The sequence below is a fragment of the Seriola dumerili genome, unplaced genomic scaffold, assembly GCF_002260705.1.
Source record: "Seriola dumerili isolate Sdu_G_001 unplaced genomic scaffold, Sdu_1.0 BDQW01000449.1, whole genome shotgun sequence".
NCBI lineage: Eukaryota > Metazoa > Chordata > Actinopteri > Carangiformes > Carangidae > Seriola > Seriola dumerili.
In genome coordinates, this window is record NW_019174704.1 from 1,251,088 (window position 1) to 1,271,328 (window position 20,241).

Below are 20,241 nucleotides of genomic sequence, written 5' to 3' on the forward strand. Positions count from 1 at the left end.
TTCCACCAGTCTGCCCTCACACCTACAGTATATTTAGTTTGGCGGCTCTGGTTGGCTCATCTTCATTGGCGCGTTTTTTTTTTCTGGCCTCTGTAATGAAACTAATTTCATATTGTATATTTTCAGAAACACAGAGTATAAAGTGTGTACTTCCGATGTAGTCAAAAAAAAAAAAAAGGGGAAAAAGACCTGAAGTTAAAGCAGAAGAGGAGCAAGGAGAAACCTCACCTCAGCTGCTTTGCAACGTACCTCATAATGGCTGACATGCTTTCCTACTAATTTCACTTCTATCAGCAGAATCATTTCACTCCTTTAACTGACTTTAAGATATTTGTACATTGCGAGTTGGCAGTTTACTGTAACTTGTTGAAATATTTGATGAAAGCAAACAAGTGTGTTGCCACTCTCACATGTTTAATAGGAGTGTTGAGTGATGAAGTCAATGTTGCTATAGAGCTGAACAGAACAGACTGGGCAGCTGCTTCCGCCTGGGATGGTTTGGCTGCTGACCAGCTGCTGCTGAAATAAGGTTAAAGAGCCTCCAAGGATGTGCTGTGTACGTTACTCTGAGGATCTCTTACAGCTAGGCAGGCTCCCTAACACACAGTGGCACAGAGGTTTACATGTTATCCAGAATGACTCATGATTAAAATATGACGTTCAAACCATCCACCCCTTCTCTCAGCTCTGTCAAGTAGGTTTCAGCTGAAGGTCTGTGCTGGAAAAGCACCTCCGGTTGATTTTCTGCAGAGGAAGCTGTTTCCATTAGCACACAACAAATATGCCATAAAGGATTATGTGTTCAGAAACAGAGAAATATGCAGAATTTAATGTAGATTGCAGGAAAAATGCTATACTAACACATTTCATTAGGCCTTTTTTTTTTTTTTTTATTTAAAACTTTATTCTGCCATTTAAATTAGTGTTGGAAGGCATTGATTCAGTCAGTGCACACTGTAACCTCTGACAGTGACCTCTGTGTGGATGGTGAAAGGAGGACAGATAGAAGTGTTTTTATGACAGACATCCTTTGGCAGGACGGATCTACTGCACAAAATCTGGCTCGACCTCTGTTCTTGTCTGGCTTGGCAAGGACAGTCATGACCAAAGTGAAAAGACAGACTGTTATCCTGGACTGACTCTGCTCTGTGTCCTGCGTAGCTTTAAAAAAAAAAAAATCCTAATGCGGAAAAGCCCACTGTTTAACAAGCTTGTGAGACAACTGGAGCGTTCACCGCTTCAGTGTAGTAAGGAAGGTTTTATGATTCTCATAATGTACCACACAAACTGTGTCATAACACTGAGCGTTTGTATGATTGAGCTGCAAAATCGATTGGAAAGCTCTGAGATATCACACAAAAAATTATTTGCACTGAAGAATACTATAGGATTTGACCGGCCAAGGATGTACAGTGGCTCCAGTACCTCGGGTGTTTCTGTCCAGTGATTATGAATGAAACATGTGCAGAGCACATCAGATGGAAGAATAACCAATACCAGCCGCAGCTCAAAGCCCATTTCCCCTCCTCCTGACCTGAACAAAGCAGAACTCCACTAACCAGCACAACTGATGACAGCTGCTGACAGACACTGACACGAGTCAATAAATAAAGCTGTGCAACACAAACAATAAAATAGTGCATATTGTTAAACTATATCCCGTTTAACATGGTTACCCCAGACATAAGAGATTATAATAAAAATCAATAGGTTAAAAGGTCATTAGTTGTTGACCTAACAGTCTCATCACAAGTACTGTTTAGTAGCTGTTCTGGAGCTTTCGAATGTATCACAAGATCTTCAGCAGGTGAAGCTGCCCTGTTATTGTGGAGTGGTAAAAGCTTAAATTGACTTTTTTTTCATATGTTTTATCAGCTGCTGTTTCCAAATCAAGAATACACTTTCAGTTTCAACATTTCAGCCAACATGGATGAAAAGGCTCCAAAAAAGAATAACATTTTAACATCTAATAACTCCAATAAAAACAGACCATCTTCTGAGGAAGACTGTGAGACATGATCGAAAGTGCCAGAGCAGCTACTAAATGGAATTTGTTGTGAGGCAACAGTTGACAGCAAAAAAAAAAAAGTAACACATTGAGATGCTTTTTAAAAAGATGGATAAAAAACAGGACACAGATAATAATCTTATCTTAATCATTTCAAACCAAATGTTAAAATGAGTTTCTTCCCTTTCCCCCACAAAACACTAAGCAGAGCATTTTCAAATATGATTACTTATAAGGTAAATTGTACATAGGATAAATAAAGAAATGAGATAAATATCTAAAACGTCTTTTACCTGATATAATTATTTAAGACTCAAGTATGTGAATTTATTTTTTGGAGTCAGGATGTAGAAAGCAGAAAGGTGCAGAAATGTAAGAAAGCAAAAATATAAGGAGGGTTAAAAATGCTCACCTTCAACACAAAAACTGGTACCAAGCATACCTGTGATAAAGATGTGAAAAGAAAACAATTTAACCTTCAAGGTCAAAGGCCATAATGTCTTTTTTTTTTATTTTTTACAGCATTGCTCCTTTTTTCTGTTTATTTAATAATCTAGACGAAAGTAGGAGGAGGGGTTAAATTCTCACTGGAAGACAGACGGTAAAGATTAAAAAAAAAAAAAAAAAATTCCTCTGTAAAATAAAAACAGAAACAATATATACATTACATTACATGGTAATAACAACAGCCTGAAAAAACAATCGTTAAAAAGGAACATACAAGCGGGGGGGAAAAAAAGGGGAAAGTGCATTTAAGGCAACTGCTTTGTTAGCTGAGTTTGCACAAAAATAGTCTCAGTCATTCCCCTTGGTGAGTTAAAGTGAGTGGAGTGGGTGGTAGTTACTGTCAGCTATGTAACGAGATGCCAGAGAGAGGCTACTCTAGATGTGTGAATGGAGCCGGAGGGGCGGTAATGATTGCAGATACACTAGCTCGGGTACATAGGGGAACAAGCGCAGTCAGCTTGTAAATATTGCAGGGAGTGGGCAGAGTTAGCTTGACATGAGAGAAGTGGAGCAGGGGTAGTGTTGCATTCACTTTCTCCTGTTTCATTTTGGGGAAGTGGATGCCTTTACGTAAATGGCCAGTAGTGTTTAGTAAAAGATAACTGTTAGTATCAAAGACATTTTGGTTAGTAAAAAAGAGGGGGAGTGACAGAACCTGCAGCATTCTTGAGACAGAAATATGGGTGATGTTATAAGGTTTGTTTTTTTCTTTCTTTACTTTCAGTCATATGAAATTCAACGGATGAATTCAGTTCTTTTGTGGACCAGGAAGTACTGATGACTTGAACTTAAACCGACTAATCCTCCAACCAGAGGGGATAAAGATATTTTGCAGGGTATCTGAAAATATTTACAAGTTTGTTTAAAGATCAAGTAACTTTAAAGGGCGAATTGAAAGGTGCTCAGGTGAAACCAGCACCCCCTGCTGGTCAACCAGAGCAACACATAGAGTAATGAATCCAGTGGACTGTATGATAGAGGGATGGGGAAAAGGAATGGGGGAGGCAAATATTCCATTATTCCACATTCATATTCCAACGATTTTTCAGTTATTATTTTCAAGGAAGTAAAATGAATCTTTGCAGCCGTCACCACAATAAAACAGAGCAATTTACACTCTTTTTAAGTCATTTATAAACTGCCAAGTACATCAACTGTTCAAGCTGCTTCAGAGAGTAAAAGAAAAGTGAAACTATTCACAGAAATAAAAGGGGAGAGACTACATGAAATAATTCAGACTCATGTACATATCAACAAATGTATATATTACAGTACAGAATAGGCATTTTTTTCTCGGTGGAAATCTTGGGACACAGTATCTGAGTTGTGGGAGCTGTAAAAAAGAAAGGAGGGGAAAAAAAAAACAGAAGATAACCAGAGAGTAAAGCTCTTACAGTCTGCTGGCTTTTGAGAAAAAATTAAGATGCGGTTTGACAATCCGTAGGTTTTTCTGTGGCGATCCAGGCTGAGTGGAGCTGGATCAGAGAGTGTGCCCCCCCCCCCATAATCTTTTCTTTCTCTTTTTATCTCTCTTCACTCGAGAGAGAGTGTTATGTGTGTCCGGAGAGGACGTGTCAACCTGAGTGTCCCGTATCCCCCCCTTTTAGTGTCTGTACACACCAGTCTCTGCAGTGTAGGTCTGTCTTTTTCCAGGTATAAACTCTGGAGAGTCCAGGCAGTCTGTGTAAGCACCATCCTGGGAACAGTGCGGGCAGGCCAACCGATGAGACACCACGTCCCGAGTGTTCCTTAATATAATCTGACCTGAGACCAGCACTGTTCAAAAACGGCCTCTGCACTCAAGGGCCCCTGAGTTGGCTCGCTTCTATTCACCGAGAGGTCGCATTCGTGTGGAACGTCCTTTCAGGTTTGGAAAGTAAAGGAATGAAGAGAAAAAGAAGAGAAGCTGTGGTCTGGTGGTTTGTTTGCCTCGTTGTCTATGAGTTTTTCTGTCTGTTTATATTCCCACTGTGGCTAAATGGTGGTGTATGACATATTATTACCCTGCATGGCAGAGAGAACATTTCCCAGGCTTTGGTTTGGATTTGTCAAAGCATGTGTGTATGTGTTTGTGTGTGTGTGTGTGTGTGTGTGTGTGTGTGTGTAATTGGGTGATTGCATCTGCATGCTTCTGTATATGCATGCGTGTCGGTAAACCGTATGTATGTGTGTGCGTGCGTGTGTGTCTGCATCTATTGCAAGTCTTTCTAACTGTGTGTTGCACTCTTGTTTGGAGAGATGTTTAATGTCCAACACCGCTGTGTAAAAAAAAAAAAAAAAAAAAATCATCCTGGGCAGCATCCTGAGAACCCCATCCCAATTAAAAAAAGAAAAGAAAGAAAGAATAAAATCTGAAGTGTGAACATCCACGACACATCCACCTTACACTGACAGCAGTCACTGCTACACACACTGTTCCACGCTTGTCCGGAAAATAAATAACACTGTAGTCACAAACAAGATCTCCAAGCTGACACACCACCTGAGAGACAGACAGGGAGGGAGACGGAGAGAGAGGAGTCATAGAGGATTAAAACGGTCAAAAGAACTGTGTATCAAAGCAAACTTAACACAACCTGCAGATTTTATAATATTGAGCAATCAATGTTTATTGTATCAGACTCTTTAAAATAACTGAAAGAAATCTGGTACAGTACACTACATGAGTAATCCATACTGTTACCATACTTTCCAGGCTAAAATTATTCCAAGTATGGCTTTTTAATAAACTTATGGCAGTTCTTTGATATTCTTTTTAATGTCCCACAGAGATGGACTCTGCACTTCCCCTCATAGTGAGCATTTTAGCATCTTTCAGCTAACTGTTTTGGTTTTACCTTCCGCAGCTTCATTGTTTTGGTTCACATTTCCAGCTGACGCAGGCACCTAGCTGTATGCTACCTGCCCAGCACAGCAATACATCTGCTGGATGTAGATGTGTAAATATGTTATTTTTTGCTAACCCACAACAACTTTATTTGGTGATAATGTGTCAGTGTTGTTTTTATAGCTAGTTGCATTGCCCCCCCTCTCCCAAGTGGCTGAAAAACCTATAAATGCAGCATTAAAGGTAAGAGCTGTGACTCAGGTTGTTAAAAAATCACAGACTGAATTCTCCTGTAAGACCCTTTACAAACCTGGAAAACTGTTGGCGTAACTAAAAAAAAACACACACATGGGTTAAAAGAAACATGGGTTAAAACTTGAGAGGTGACAAAAGACAAATACACAAAACAGAAAAGGTGGTGATGTTGGCGCCACTGTTTGCCATCTGTTCTGTTTTCAATAAGATTAAAAAAAAGAAAAAAAAGAAAAAAGATGTTCATGTAGTATGGGAAAAAACACATGGAGATTAACAGAAATGCATAAGGTGTAGAAAAGAGAAAGAGGTAATGGGAGTTGGATATTTCTGAGTCAAGGCAAGGTGAAACAAGTAAATGTGTAGGCGGGAGAGTGAGCAGACCAGGGTCAAATCCGTTTTTGCTGCTGGGAGGCACTGAGCCACCTAGTGGTCACACTGTGAGCAAAAAACACAAGAGCCAACCATCTCAAGATGTCACCAGTGTACAGTTGTGGTCGGTCTGTATTTTCCTTTTTGAAACAACTACAGATTTAATGTTAATGACAAGTCATGTACAGTTTGTTCAATTTAAACTCTGCACTCACTGGCTGATTATCAATGTATTATGTGCAGCATCTACAGTGCTATTAGGACACTATTTCTATTTTTGATATATTGATATACTGAGTACATTAATAGATTAGATTAGATTAATTAAAATACGTTTCTTAATATACGCAGAAATTCATTGCTGTTATTTAAAAGGTCAGATGACCTTATCAGGAAGTGTTATTAATACTGCCCACTTGTCAAGGCCGATCCAGGCAGAGCAGCCCGAGAATTCCCAGTTTTTACTTTGGCAGCAGCACAAAGCCAAAAAACACTTGCTGTGCAGCTTCTGCTTTAACGGGAAACTATTTGACCAAGGTCCAGAAGAGAGACGGTGGTGGTTTGAGCTTTCTACTCAAAGCCCACAGGACTCACCTCTGCTACAGGACACGCCAAAGACTTCAAGGCCAAAGGATAAAGGCAAGAGAAAAGAAGAGGAATAGAAACAAAAACTGTAGAAAGAAAGAAAGGAGATGAAGAAGGGGGGAAGAAAGTGAGAGAATTAGAGGAATACTCGAGATATGTTAGCAACAGCAGAGAAGGACACAGAGATTCACTGTAAAGAGAAGCTGGAACCGTATCAATTATGAAACCATATTTCTCCAAGCATTTCATGGCATTTGTGCTGTGTTCCTAATTCCCATTTCTTACTAACACTCAATTCAATAATAATTTTAATAAACAATTCCACACACTTTATGGTGAAAAAAGATCCCTTTAATTGTGACTAATCAACAACTAATGAATGTGTCATTGTGAGTTCTATGGTCTTTAGTTGTCACATATACAGAAAAACATCACATTTGTCCTACCTTTTCCTCCAGGTCTTTAATCTGCCTCCTCTGGATTTCTGTCTTGTCTTCAAGGTCACGAATTCTCTGCAAAACAATTCAGAGAGAAATCAGTTAGAAATCCTTTTAATTTGTGGAGAAAAGCTTCATCTATCGCCGCGGTTGACGTAGACGGACCTGGTGCGCCTGGTGCAGCAGCTCCATCCTCTCCTGGAGGATCTGGCAGTCGTACTCTCGACTCTTCCTCAGCATCTGCCTCCTCAGCTTCTCAACCGCCGTCCGCAGCTCGTCCCTCTGGAGCTCATCCAGGGGCTCGCCGTACTTTATGACCTGGAGGAAAGAGACAGGTGTCACACACATTAAGTACCGTGATGGACTAAAAAAGCAAAGAAAAAAAAAAAAAAAATCTCTTCCATTCTTACATATGTTACACACTTCTTATATCAGCAGAGGCTTCATCAGATTTCTAGAAGCCTTTCAGTAATTTTATGTTTCCTAGAAGCCTCTGTTTTCTAATCTGCATTCATAATTTCAAAGTCTTTCATTATAATCATTTGCAAGAAACCATGTGAATGGGTCATGTAGATACCATGAGTTGTTCCAGAATAATGGGATTTGTGTGATCACAAGGCTGCATGTCAGAAGCAAATTAATAACCATTTTTGATGACGCATTTCTTGACATTTTCTAAACTGTTGTCTTCACTAGAAATAACCTCGCTCCTGAAATTTTGTTTTTGTAACAATAACACTGCAATATGTTGAATGAAATGAAAGAACCTTGTCCTGCTGCAGGGCGTTGTATAACGTTGCTTCCAACTCCTGGATTTGCTGTTCAGAGAAAGAGGGGGCAGTTATTACCATTAATGTCACACACACACACACACACACACACACACACACACACACTGTGACTGCGTGACAGTATGTTTTGGCCCCATAATGTGATGTATAAACATACAGACATGCAACCATACCAAGTAGGCCTGGTCCAGGGCCTGTTTCCTGTAGTCCAGCTCTTCTTCTAGATATCCTTTCTGTTTACAGAACATTTCCTGTACAGAAAAAAAAAAAAAAAAAAAACAGGTCAGGAGTGCGATCTTTTTGTGCCACTGCAGTTTTTTTTCCAAGTTTCTATATACTGTGACTATAGTATTAGTAAGTAAGTCCAGCTGCAGCTCATCTGATTTTGCCACTAAATGAAAGGAATGCCGAACTCTTTTGATGCACGTTGTTGGAAATCAAAGGAGTGCGAGAGAAACACTAATATTGGCTGAAGAGAAGATGCTTTGAACTGTGAGCATGCATACTGCAAAAAGAATAATATTATATCTGAGGAAATGTAAATCAAATAGCCCAATGTTAGTTCAACAAGAAGTGTTATGTAAAAATCAATGCAGGAGATTTTTGTTAAGTCATTTGACTACATAGATAATTGATGTGAACAGATAAGAGATAATACTGGCAGGTTCAATCATATCAAAAGTATTTTCCTGTAGGGGATTCTTGTGACTCACCATCTCTATCTCCAGGTCCACCATCTTCTGGTGCAGTGCTGCCTCTGTCCCCTCGATCTGTTGAATCCACTAGAGGGCAACAAACAGCAAAACACGAGTCAGTGCAGCACAAACTATTCTGTGTGTTGACTTTTAAAAATGTGATCTTTGATTTGTTATCTGAAACTTACCTTTTCTGCAAGTGACAAAACAGTGCTCGCCTGGATAATGGCCACTTGCTCCTCATTTCTTAAGTTCTATACAAAAGGGGGAGGAAAAAATATATAAATATATAAAACCTTAATTAATAATGTGCCTTTTTTTTTTTTAGCATCATAGGGTGATGTGTTAAATTTATATCAATTACCCCATTATCTCCCAGGATATCTAGAAGTTTAATGAGATCTGGTATGCACACATCCTGTGAGGGAAACAAAATAAATAAAATGTAATTTATGTTTCATTTACAAAAAGTGTATTTGCTTGTTAAACTTGTTAAACTAAAAACAAAAGCATGCACAGCTCTCCATTTGCTACCAGTTACAGTGGGATCCCCGGCGCCGGGAACCATCTCTACTTTATGATTAATTACTATGACGGAGCACGAAAGTTGTTTTCACTGCATACCTTCACCCCCTCCTTCATACAGTAGATCTGCAGAGCACTGACTCCCTCAGAAAAGGGATGCATCCTCAGGTGGTTGAATGGGGGGGATCTCCTCTCACGTTCCTACAACGACAGACACATTTCATTATACTGACTCACTTTAACCCTCATCATGAGTCCCTCTCCACTCAGACCTGGGTGACTATTTTCAGATTTCTTACTTTAGACTGTAATAACAGTAGTACTCATTTATTCCAAACAGAGAGAACCTCTGTGACACTTTAGAGATGCTCATATGGCTGCCAGACGAACTGACAGGCTCCTCTTTTTTTTTTTTTTTTTTAAATGAATCCCACTTTTTTTTCTTTTTTTTATTCATGTTTTCAGTGATGTTTAAGTTTCAGTTGGTGGTGCTCTTTGCTTTTTTGCAGCCATGAAAATGCTAACTACCCAAAATTCCAGGCAAAGAAGCATCAGAAAAAAAAACCCTTTTAATTCAAATTAAGTTTAAAATCACTGTTATTTTGCATCAGCTGATTTCAACACTGTACTGCGCACATTTAAGCAATCTCTTCTCCTGTATTGCGTTCGTGTATCTGCACTACAGCACTGCTACAACACAAAGACCACTGTCAGCTACCGATCAGCCTGACTGACGGACTGGTGGGCTGCCTGTCTTTATTGCTTGGTGACTAACTTGACAGGCAAATTGAACATAAAAGAAAATGTGACTTGATTAGGTGTCCAGCATGTGAAAATTTTAGTGTTTTACATGGTAAAGCAAGGATTCATTCCACAACATGAGATATTTCACCTGTTAAAAACGCCTGATTTTCCTCTTTACCCTTTGAAAATGTAATTCTTCTGACCTTCATTTTGAAGTTGCAGTGGATTTAAAATCATTTACAAGAAGCGCCAGCGTTTGAACTAAAAACCAGCCTATGAGATCACTGTGGCTGGAAAAGTACAGTTAAGACAAAGTACCACTAACATTTTGGCTAAACTCATTTGAGACACGATCTTGTTCTTTACAAAACAGACAAAAACAATAACAAGCGAAAAACATTTAGACTGCTTACCAAACAAAAATAAAATGTGAGATTTCTCTTTCATCATCAGCGTTATTTTCAGACAATGAATATGCTGACAGGATTTTTTGGAAGGATTAAGAACTAGCTCTGGTGCCTATAAAATGATCTTAGGGTGTGTGCTCTCAGGATAGAAAATGTTTTTTGGAACTCAGTACAGCACCAATAAAATGATTTAGACTCACAGTGCTGGATCCATAACCTGACAACCAAAACGCTTTTGGATTTGACAGAATGCTGGGTTTACCTCACAAGACCCATTTATTAGGCTATAAAAATCTTGAGGTCGCTTTGGGCTCATTATGACATTTTCAGGATCTTATGGTCTCACCACACAGGAACTTTTATCATGCTACGGTAACGCAGGCTTAGTAGGAAACTCTCTGCGGCTCACCTCTAGCTCCAGTATCCTAAACTCTAACAGTTCGTTCTGGTCTTTGGAGTCCTGTAGCTCCTGCTGCAGCCGACTGCACTCTGAGTCCATCTTCTCCACCTGGACACCATAAAGAATCAGAATGAATGAGCGGGTTGCGGAAGTTGTCCACACACTTATATAGTAGGAGTTGCAAGTACATTTGACTGTAAGAAACTTCCTCAATTGGAAAATGCTAATTATCAAATATACCATCTGTGACAGGTGTTGTCAAATTGATTCATTCCAAAGCACTTAGAAAAACTTAAAAAAAAAAAAAACTTCTGGCATGTCAGATTCCTCGGACTGTATTTTTCAAATGGTGCAATCTACACTGTCAAACATTTTTCGCAATACTGTATGTGTTTGATTATTGGAAAACGATCTTTAAGTTGACTCCAACCTTCTCTAGTAGCTCCTGATTCCTCCGTAAGAAGAGCTGCTTCTCCTCCACCCATTTGGAGTCCTGGTAGAGGACAGAGACAGTTGATGCTTTAAATCAGAGCTACGACACATTTTGTGTCCCAAGATTTTGACAAAGTAAAGTCATTGTACATCTATCAATATATTGATTCGTTATCTTTAAATTATCTCTCTCTCTCTCTCTCTCTCTCTCTTCCGTACGTACATGCAGGTGCCTTCGTTCATGTAGGCTATGTGCTTGTGTGTCCTACCTGTCCCTTCTGGTTCAGTTCCTTCTCCAAGTCCTCGATTTTGGCTTTATACCTGAGAACGTCTGCATGGAGCTGCTCTGTGGCCTGAAACATGAGCAAAATGCCAGTTTTACCAGGGGTCCATGGGGAAAAAACAACAACAAAAAAAAAAAACATAAATGCGTACAGATTGATTTTCTCGTCTTATCCACCCAACAGCTAAACCCCTCAAATATTCTATTAACTGTAATGTAAGACCCAGAAAAGCTATGCAAGAACCCGCCTTAAAATAGCTTGTCATTGAATGAAGTTTGCAGGGATTTGACTTGAATGAGGCTTCGTACATGTACTTTTCATGTACAGGCGGAGTCAGAAATGTGCAGCTGGGGGATGCCAAGAGTCAGGGGAAGGGTCCTTGAGGCACGTCAACTAATCACAAAGTTTTAAAAAAGGGCGGGGAACCACTGCACTAGATCCCAACCTACCGTACGTGAGGCTGTCCTAGTTTTTAAGACATTTTACACAACAATCCACTTCCTCTGTGTTTTACTGAGAAGTAAAGGTGAAACATCACCCTGTTAAAATAAACCACATGACAACACTCAACAGGGTCCCGAGATGACCACTCTTGTATAACAGAATAAACTACAAAGCTGTTTTTAAAATTGCGTGTTAAATGTTTCAGTTTAGAGATAATCAAATTCCGCGTAACTCAATACCCACAACTTTATTGCAGCTATATAACGATGAACTATGACCTCACTTCAACCTACCGCCAACATAATTAAGGAAGGACATTACAAAAATTATACTTTCACTGGATTGCTAAAGTTAGCTATGGTGATCAAAATACCTCATATCTTTGAGTACATTATTGGTTCAGTATTCCAAGAAATATGGTACTTAGAAAGGAACTGATGGCAAACAGATGCATAAGTAAGTAAATTCAATTTACTTTATCATGTCATTTTCATCTATTGTAGCTTATTTGACTGTGTTTTTGTTGCTCGATGATCTGGTCTTAAACTTATGCTTGCACATTGTTGTTATAAATGATAACCTAGGCATAACCAGTTTTTTTTTTTTTTTAGAACAGAATTGAACATTGGTGGAGCATCTAAATCAAAATGATCTTCTCAATGTGTCCTGTATGTACCTTGGCCTCCATTTCAGCATCCAGTATGCCTCCTTTCTGTTCCTGCAGCAGGGCATAGGCTCGTTGTAAGGCCTGGTACTCCCTGGTCAGCTGACGGAAACGCAGCTCTGACTCCTCATTGGCTAGACCCTTGTTGTTCTCGACACACACACACACACACACACACACACACACACACACACACACACACACACACACACACACACACACACACACACACAGGATATTGATGTCAATGTAAATGCAGTCACTATAATACTCCAAAAGATGGAAGGTGAGCTACACTTTCTTGTTAACATGACGAAAACTTGGCAAGATCTCACCTCATCCAGGTCTTCATCGGGAGTAGCAGGAGTTCTGTCCATCCGGAACGAGGCCACTGAGGACGTCTCCGAATCCATGGACTCTTCGTCATACCCAAAGAAGGTGTCTACTACGATGTGCCTCTGCAGTTAGACGAGTTCAAAGATCAAACAGTCTCCAGTGATAAATGCCAAACAATCATTATGGCTAGTTTACATGACCTCAGGACAAAGTGTCCTCGGTCTGAGGGTGCCTCATAAGCTTGCCCTTGTGTCTTCCACATTGTTGTATCAAGCAGTATCATTATCTCTAGCAGATGTAAGTGCAGATTTTTGTTTTCTGTTCCATTACAGGAGGTTTTGCTTCTACTCACTGACTTGCTAAACGACACACAAGGCCTAGAAATGATATCAACATTCAGACTAACTTTTACATAGAGCTGTGTTACCACAGTAACGCCTCTTTGAAAATGTCGTTGGAAAGGAGTTTCACAATCATTAAGTAATACTTGGCTCTTTAAGAATACTCATTTTTCAAGGGTATATTTTCAAAGAATACACTGTCCCAGAGCATTTTTTCTTAAAGGAGCTATTTGTAAGTTTCATTATTACTACATAGCCACTGTTAGCATTAACAAGTCCTTACCAGTCTTGGCAGTCTTCAGCCATCATTACGTTTAAAGGTTTATGTTTATAACGCGCCCTCTGAGCAATGCTACCTCTTCAGGGCAGACTGGACACAACAGGGACTCCGTATCGGAAAGTAATGAGGCAGTCCAATCGGGCTGGGGCTAGCTAGTTAGCATGTTAACTTCAGTAGAAGAAAAGAAACGATAGAAATGGAAGCAAAACAAAGAGCGTTGATTTCCACCACTAGAAACAGCTCTTGGTGAGTAAAGCAACAAAGTTTGATAAACTGGATGAACTCGCACCATTTCTCGTAGACTGGTAAGTAAACAGTTATTAATGCTAATATTGGCTATGTAGCATTAGCAAGACTTACAAATAGCTCCTTTAACTGAATTATGTGCAGTATAAGATAAATAGCCACGAACAAATTCAATTCTTTCTACCTTTATTGGCCTTGAACTTCTTTTATGCCTTTTCTTTCGTAGTAGTTTTTCACGGTCCTGGAAAAAAACACAGAGAAATGGATAAACAATACACTCTTTAAACAGTTCACTGAGGGCTAGATGTGGTCAGTTAAGTAACATTTTCTTCTTCATCATGATAACAGTTAGTTTAAAAATATCCTTAAATAGGATGAGAATGGGATTACAATGTGAATACGTCATATGATTAAAGACATTATGCACAGATGCTGCCTTGCAGTCGTTGCAGACAATGTTTGCTAATTCGCTGTCTTTTATTTGAAAAGTGTGACACGTGGTATGATGCACCATCCTTCGCCCTGCATTATCCTTGTATCATTCATCATCACCATTGTCATTGTTTTCCAGTGAACAAGAGTTTGTTCTCCAGCTGCTGTGAAAATTTCTGTCATTTCATACATCAGTAGTTTTGTGGTCATCATTTGGTTCTGGGTTTTCTGATCACTGAGGTTATTATCATACTTGTAAGGTCAGAGTGACCTTTGACTTATGACCACAAAATTCTAATCAGCTAATCCTTGAGTCCAAGTGAATGTTTGTACCATATTTGAAGAAATTCCCTGGAGGCGTTACTGAGATATGGGAGAGAATGGGACGAATGGACAAACCAAAAACATAATGCCTGGTTAGAGGCACAATAAGCTGCACAGAGTTGCCTGGTTACAAGTATGTTAAGTTGATGCTGCAACAGTGGTGGTAATTTATACTTCAAGTTGTCCACAGAGCAGCAAGTAGGTGAGTGGAGATTATCACCGTTTACTTATTTTTAAAATAACATTCAAATAAGTAATGTTATGAATTTCAAGACAATTAATGATCCAAATATCTTTTACTCTCAGATTTTTGGACATGTGAGGTGTCTCACACAATACTGTGAGGGAGGATACAGGAAAATCCAGTTTCCACATCGGCTCGTGATTAACACCATGACCCCAAATGTCTGCTCTGCAAATTAGTGAAAACATCAACAGTAATCTCAAACAAAAATGCTAATCTGAACCCTCAGCACATTAAGAAAAACAAAAACAAAAACATACTCTTGTCAGTTCATCAATCATGCTTTGCTGCTCCAGGACTTGAAGCTTGAGAAAGGCTATTTCCTGGTCATCATGGGCTTGGTCCAGGTCATTGAGAGACTTGAGCTTCTTCAGTGGAGGATGGGAGCTGATCTTGTCCTTCTGCAGACACACAACACAAAGAGAGAGAAAGAGAGAGAGAGAGATCATCCATCTGTCAATCATCCACTTACAAAAACATATGTACAATGGTAATATAAGTTTGTGCCGACCATCTCAAGGTTCTCCTTGGCCAGGCTCTTGAGTTTATCCTCCAGCTTCTGGATGGTCTGGGTCAAATCATCATTCCTCTTATTGAGCAGCTTGTTCTTGTCCAGCAGGGGCTTGCACTGCTTCTCCGTCTCTCGAATTCGCTTCAGCTGGTGGGCAGAAAGGGATACAGGGACATATTAAAGGGTGGGTGACATGAGGAAGGTAAAAAACTAAAGAAAGACCTGGAAACAGAAGCTGGGAGAAAAGACAGACACGTGAAGGTAAGTGACAGAGGGAAGAGAGAGCGGGAGATCCTTCATTTTGAAATAAATCATTTTGATCATACCAGTTCATTCCTCTCGTCGACCAGCAGTGAGTTGCGGTCCTCCAATTTGCGTATAGTTGAGTTGAGTTCAGCAATGCGCCTCTGGTTTCTCCTCAGGTCCTGAAATAAACAAAAATGTATAATTTCACTGATCCACTTACTAGCCAGGTGACGAGGAAAGAAAACTTAAAATTAAGTATAATACAAGCGTGATCACAATTAAATATTTTGTCAGATAATGCTATTCGTTAATACAAATAAATATCACATCAATCAAGTTAAGAGTTCAGTATTACTAAGAATTAGGAACTAGCATGTTACAGGAAGCTGATCTCAACAGAAAAAAATTAATCAAATGAGAGGGCCATGAAATTACCTCATCTTTAAGAGTCAAGGCACTTTTCATGTTAATGTGCTACCATCTGATAACCATTCAATCTAATTGAAACTAAACCGCATTTCACTTGTCACAAGATGGTCATCTCTTTTACATACAGTTTATTGGGTTGTATGGGGTCAGTTCATGAGTTGATCATGGTTGAAGTGTTGATTAGTCATGGTTAATGTCAACCTATTTAAACTCTGCACCACATCTCTCGTGCTCATGCTCCAGGCAAGTTTTGAGCTGAATACGTTATAGTTATAAGATCCTTCTATCCTCTTCAGCAGCTTGAAACCAGCTCTGGAATATGAGCACTTCAGCTATAAAGTGATATTTAAGAGTGAAAAAGCAAAGAGGGAAAAGAGAGGTAGGAGGTCGGAATAGAGGGAAAGGCTCTGAGTTCAAATCAATAGGTTGACATTAATTTTTTAAAAGAATAAGTGGATCACTCTTCCTCTCTCCTTACTGGGCTGCTACAGTGCTCTGCTCCGTCTCCGGCTCTGCCTGGAATCTCTCTTTTCGGGCTTCCCAAGCCGCACTCAGCCTCCTTGACAAGGAACAGCTGTTCATCCAGCGCGTCCTTTTGAAGCTGCAGCTTCTGTAAGAACCCTGATGTTGACTCCAGTTCCTTCTCCAGCGCGAAGATGGTGCGGTCTTTAGATTTGATTTCGTCCACCTGTGGTGAAGGGGACAGACGCAGTGGTGTTGTTAAGAAATTGCTGAGAGGATATCTCTTGCTTTGTTTATTTCCAATGCCAGTCTACTGTAGCTAATTTATCATTGACCTTATACAAAGACAAGAGCAGTGATTGTTTTGACTCTTTAAGCCATTTATAAAGCAAAAATACCACATATTGTCAAATGTGAGAATTTGCTGCCTTTCTCAGCAGCTGCAGATTATTATAAATTAAATATCTTTGGGATTTTCTTTACTGGTGTTTGGACAAAATAAGCAAATAAAATATTATTTTTAGACATTTTATGGACTTTCACAGATTCCTTTCTGACAGAAATGAATAAAAACAACTATAACTTGAGGCCTATTTTCAACATATATAGCCACACATACCTGGTTAGGCTCTATACAGAGCTCTAACTTCACATGAGTATTTGAAAGAACTGCGTGAACCTCAAGACTCTTATTCAGTATGTTTGTACTATAATAAACTCATTCACATAGTTCACGTACAACAGAAATGTAGCTGGTGTGATAATTTTTTTTTTTTAACTCTGTTGTGCTCAATCTCACTAATATTATTGATCACTATATTTAAGTCAGTCGTTAAGTATGAAGTAGTATAGTGGTCAGTACCAGTCTGCGGATGTCCCTCTCACAGTCCCACTTGATCTTGGAGATTTGCTCCTGGTGCTGCTGGTGCTCCACCCGCAGGTCGCCAGCCTTCATCTTGTCGGCCTGGATCATGTTGCTCAACGCCTCGTCGGTCTGTTTCTTCGCGGACTTCAGCTCCGCTATCTCCTGCAGAAGCTTCACTCTCTCCTGGTCAAAGAAGCGACGCGCTTCCTCCTTGGCTTCCAGGGTCAGTGCCGTGCGCACCTGAAGAAGAGGCAGGGTGTTCATATATGGCTTGACATATCAGATCTACAGCCGCTGCTTTGGGATTTTGTTTTAGGTGAAATGTGTCTGTATTTCTGTATATTTGTTTCCCAGCAGCAAACCCTACGTTTTTCTCTGATTCAAGACCAACTTCACTCCCATATCTGAACCTCACCTTCTCTCCGCTGCCGTCGCGCATGGCGCTCAGCGCGGCTTTGAGCCTCTGGTTCTCCTGGTCTTTGATCTTGGCGTGGCGTGCCAGCTCCTGCTCATGCTGCCGGGTCAGGTTTTCCCTGAGAGCCTGGAGCTCCTTTTGTTTTTCCTCGTGCCACTTTGCCCGCTGCTCTGTTAACATGGCAGTGTGACGGTGCTGCTCTTGCTCTCGCACCCGCTTCACCTCCTGCACCTTGTCGCGCTCCAGCTTGCTCACCTTCGAGAGGAAGAGGAGAGAGGAATTATATCTGACACACACACTACTGTACTCCAAGTACAGCACACTTGTTTTTCCAACATGAATTCTCTGATTTAATTTTATTCTTGCTTCTAGGTTTGGTTTCAGATGTGGTGGGGACAAATGAAGTCACAGGAAAAAAAATATATCAAACCTACATCAACAAACATTTACATGAAAAATCAAAAATAAATATGTTACATTATTAGTACATTATAAGAGGACTCTCAGTTTGCTTGAGGCCCTCTAGATGAACTCAATAAACTGTGGATTTGGACAGCCCCCTGCACTCACTGACCACGAGTCGGCAAGTGCAGTGAAGTCTGAACAAGGCACGTGTAGCCTGAGAAGTAAAAAAAAGTCAAAAATCACAAGGGTGTAATTTCCCTGCAGGCAGGCAGGGAGGGATGCCCCCCCCCGCATGAATTGAAGCATGAACTCATGATAAGCTCACGTGTCATTTTAGAAAATCATCCAACCCCTCGTCCTCATGGACAGTTTTGTAACACAATGTCACATCAATGCAAAACATCCTTTTTCTGTACATGTTCTATATGTACAGAGTCAATATATAATATGATCAGCATAATCCAAAGTGCATAAAGGTATATATTAACAAATCCATTGCAAAGGTGTAACTATAATGTCCATCTAAGAGACATACATATCCATGTGTGTGTTGTGCATTAACTCGTTTGGCAATGTGTTTTAGTTTACTATATGAAAGCACATGCAGCTCATGCAGTGCTTTAGCATTAACTGGACATATGCCAGACTTAAGCACATGCAGGACATCCAAACACAAGCATGTCATGTATGGTATTATGTCACACGATGTACTTGTTGTGTGAACTGGTAGTGTCCAAGGTTGCTGTTAAGATTCCACTTGAAGTTTTATGTTTTTCGGGACCTTAATTTATTGACTTGGTTTTAAAAAGTTAATGAGCTAATGTGATGTAAGACTTCGTGTAAGTGTTTACGTTCAAATATACTAAGTTTACATCGAAACTGACCAATCATCTTTTAAATATTAAGGTCAAAGTTATGCTGTACGATACCTTGCATTTTTCTTGGTGTAGTTCTATCTGAATGTCAGTCAGCTTGGACCTGAGATCTTCATTGGCTGCCTGCAGGGCAGAGATGAGCGCTTCGGGCTTCTCACCCTTTGTTCGCCCTTTCTTGGCCATTGAATCAAATACTAGACAGGCTCTTCTAATGCTTTCATTGAGACTTCACAGTAACATTCCACGGCGCTCCCACGGTTTCCAGGTCCTCCTCTTCCTCATTCTCCTATCAGACAAAAGGGCTTAGGGGTGGAGGAGGTACAAAGAGAGACAAACTGAGACGAGGCACAGACTGCAGAGGTGACTTAACTGAGACTTTGTGCGTGTGTGGCCTTCCCTTCCACATAAATGCGTCTGTTTGTGTGAATAGGATGAGTTGTAAAGTGGCACTAGTGGAAGATTACATATGCAGGCTAATGACAAGATGATGCTGGTTGCTCTAAGGATGTACTTATGGACAGTGTGGTTTTCAGCTCAATGCAAAAGTCAGCATGCTAACATGCTTAAAATGGCAATGTTAACATGTTAACGTTCACATGGTGATCACTAAAATGATTAGGATTCATCCTCTGGAGGCTCTGAAACAAGTTTCATGGCAGTTCTGCTGGTGAGACATTTTAGTCCATGCCAAATTGGTGAACCAGCTGACCAAGTGATAACTGAAATTAGCATGGCTAATTAAAACTGGGGGTGGGTTACATAAGTAAGCCTCTCCAGTGTACACAAATATAATTCAATATGGAATTTTGTCTCAAATTGCTTAGAAGAACAGTGAAAGAATATGAAGAACAAATGGGTTTGAGATTGAGATCCAGGGCCTGAAGAAAGTCACTGCGACTTGAGTCAGTGAGTGAGATTCACACAAAGGAGATATGAAATGAAGTTAACAAATAAGAAAAAGAGAAACTCAAGTTACAAGTTTTATTGCATTTTTTTGAAAACTTAAGCATTTTATTTTATGAAACACATTTTTGTTCTCTTATATATTACTTATTAAAGTGCTTATTTTTCTTGAAATCGCAAAAGAACATTCAACTATTATTATCCCCACCCACAACGTTGACCTTAAACATTCCAGACCTTTGCTTCAGAACCTCTTTCAAGTTTAGTATCATATTCCTATATATGGTAAATTATCCAGATGAATAGAATTAATGTGTTTGTATGCATGTGGATGGGTGAATTGGTTAAAGTGAAATCATAAACACACCATGTCGGCACAAACTGCATAACATTATTTTCTAGATTAAATTCTGCATAGCTATATCGTTCTCATTTTCTAGGAACTTCTTGTTACATGGTATCTCTGATATTAAGAAAACACATCACATGCAGTTACCCTGAAGAAATAGTGACGACATTCATCTGCCTTTTATCAAAGAAAATTACAAGAGCT

The 20,241-nt window shown here is 39.8% G+C and overlaps 1 protein-coding gene across 2 annotated transcripts; it reads right to left on the reverse strand.

The window, feature by feature from the left end:
- Positions 1-4,831: 4,831 nt before the first annotated feature.
- Positions 4,832-18,968, reverse strand: LOC111234367 (janus kinase and microtubule-interacting protein 2-like). Of its 2 annotated transcripts, XM_022762417.1 has the most exons (23): positions 18,840-18,968; positions 17,506-17,760; positions 17,088-17,330; positions 16,242-16,451; positions 15,415-15,513; positions 15,089-15,235; positions 14,838-14,978; positions 13,762-13,818; positions 12,710-12,832; positions 12,387-12,515; positions 11,252-11,335; positions 10,981-11,043; positions 10,560-10,658; positions 9,099-9,200; positions 8,839-8,892; positions 8,663-8,728; positions 8,493-8,561; positions 7,953-8,030; positions 7,756-7,806; positions 7,154-7,306; positions 6,998-7,063; positions 6,561-6,637; positions 4,935-4,997 (listed from the first exon to the last, which is right to left on the reverse strand). In XM_022762417.1, the coding sequence occupies exons 1-22, from the start codon at positions 18,966-18,968 to the stop codon at positions 6,587-6,589; spliced, it is 2,469 nt and encodes an 822-aa protein (XP_022618138.1). In that variant the 3' UTR covers positions 4,935-4,997; positions 6,561-6,586. The 2 variants fall into 2 exon arrangements, with proteins under 2 accessions (XP_022618136.1, XP_022618138.1); XM_022762415.1 differs by lacking the exon at positions 6,561-6,637 and having other exon boundaries at positions 4,832-4,997.
- Positions 18,969-20,241: the final 1,273 nt, after the last annotated feature.

Excerpts from the sequence above, each read along its gene's own strand:
- LOC111234367 (XM_022762415.1), bottom strand. The coding sequence starts at position 18,968 with ATGGCCAAGAAAGGGCGAACAAAGGGTGAGAAGCCCGAAGCGCTCATC. Across the intron at positions 7,807-7,952 it reads CCCTGGACCAGGCCTACTTG|CAAATCCAGGAGTTGGAAGC; the intron begins GTATGGTTGCAT and ends TTCTCTGAACAG. Across the intron at positions 7,307-7,755 it reads ACGCCCTGCAGCAGGACAAG|GTCATAAAGTACGGCGAGCC; the intron begins GTTCTTTCATTT and ends TCTTTCCTCCAG.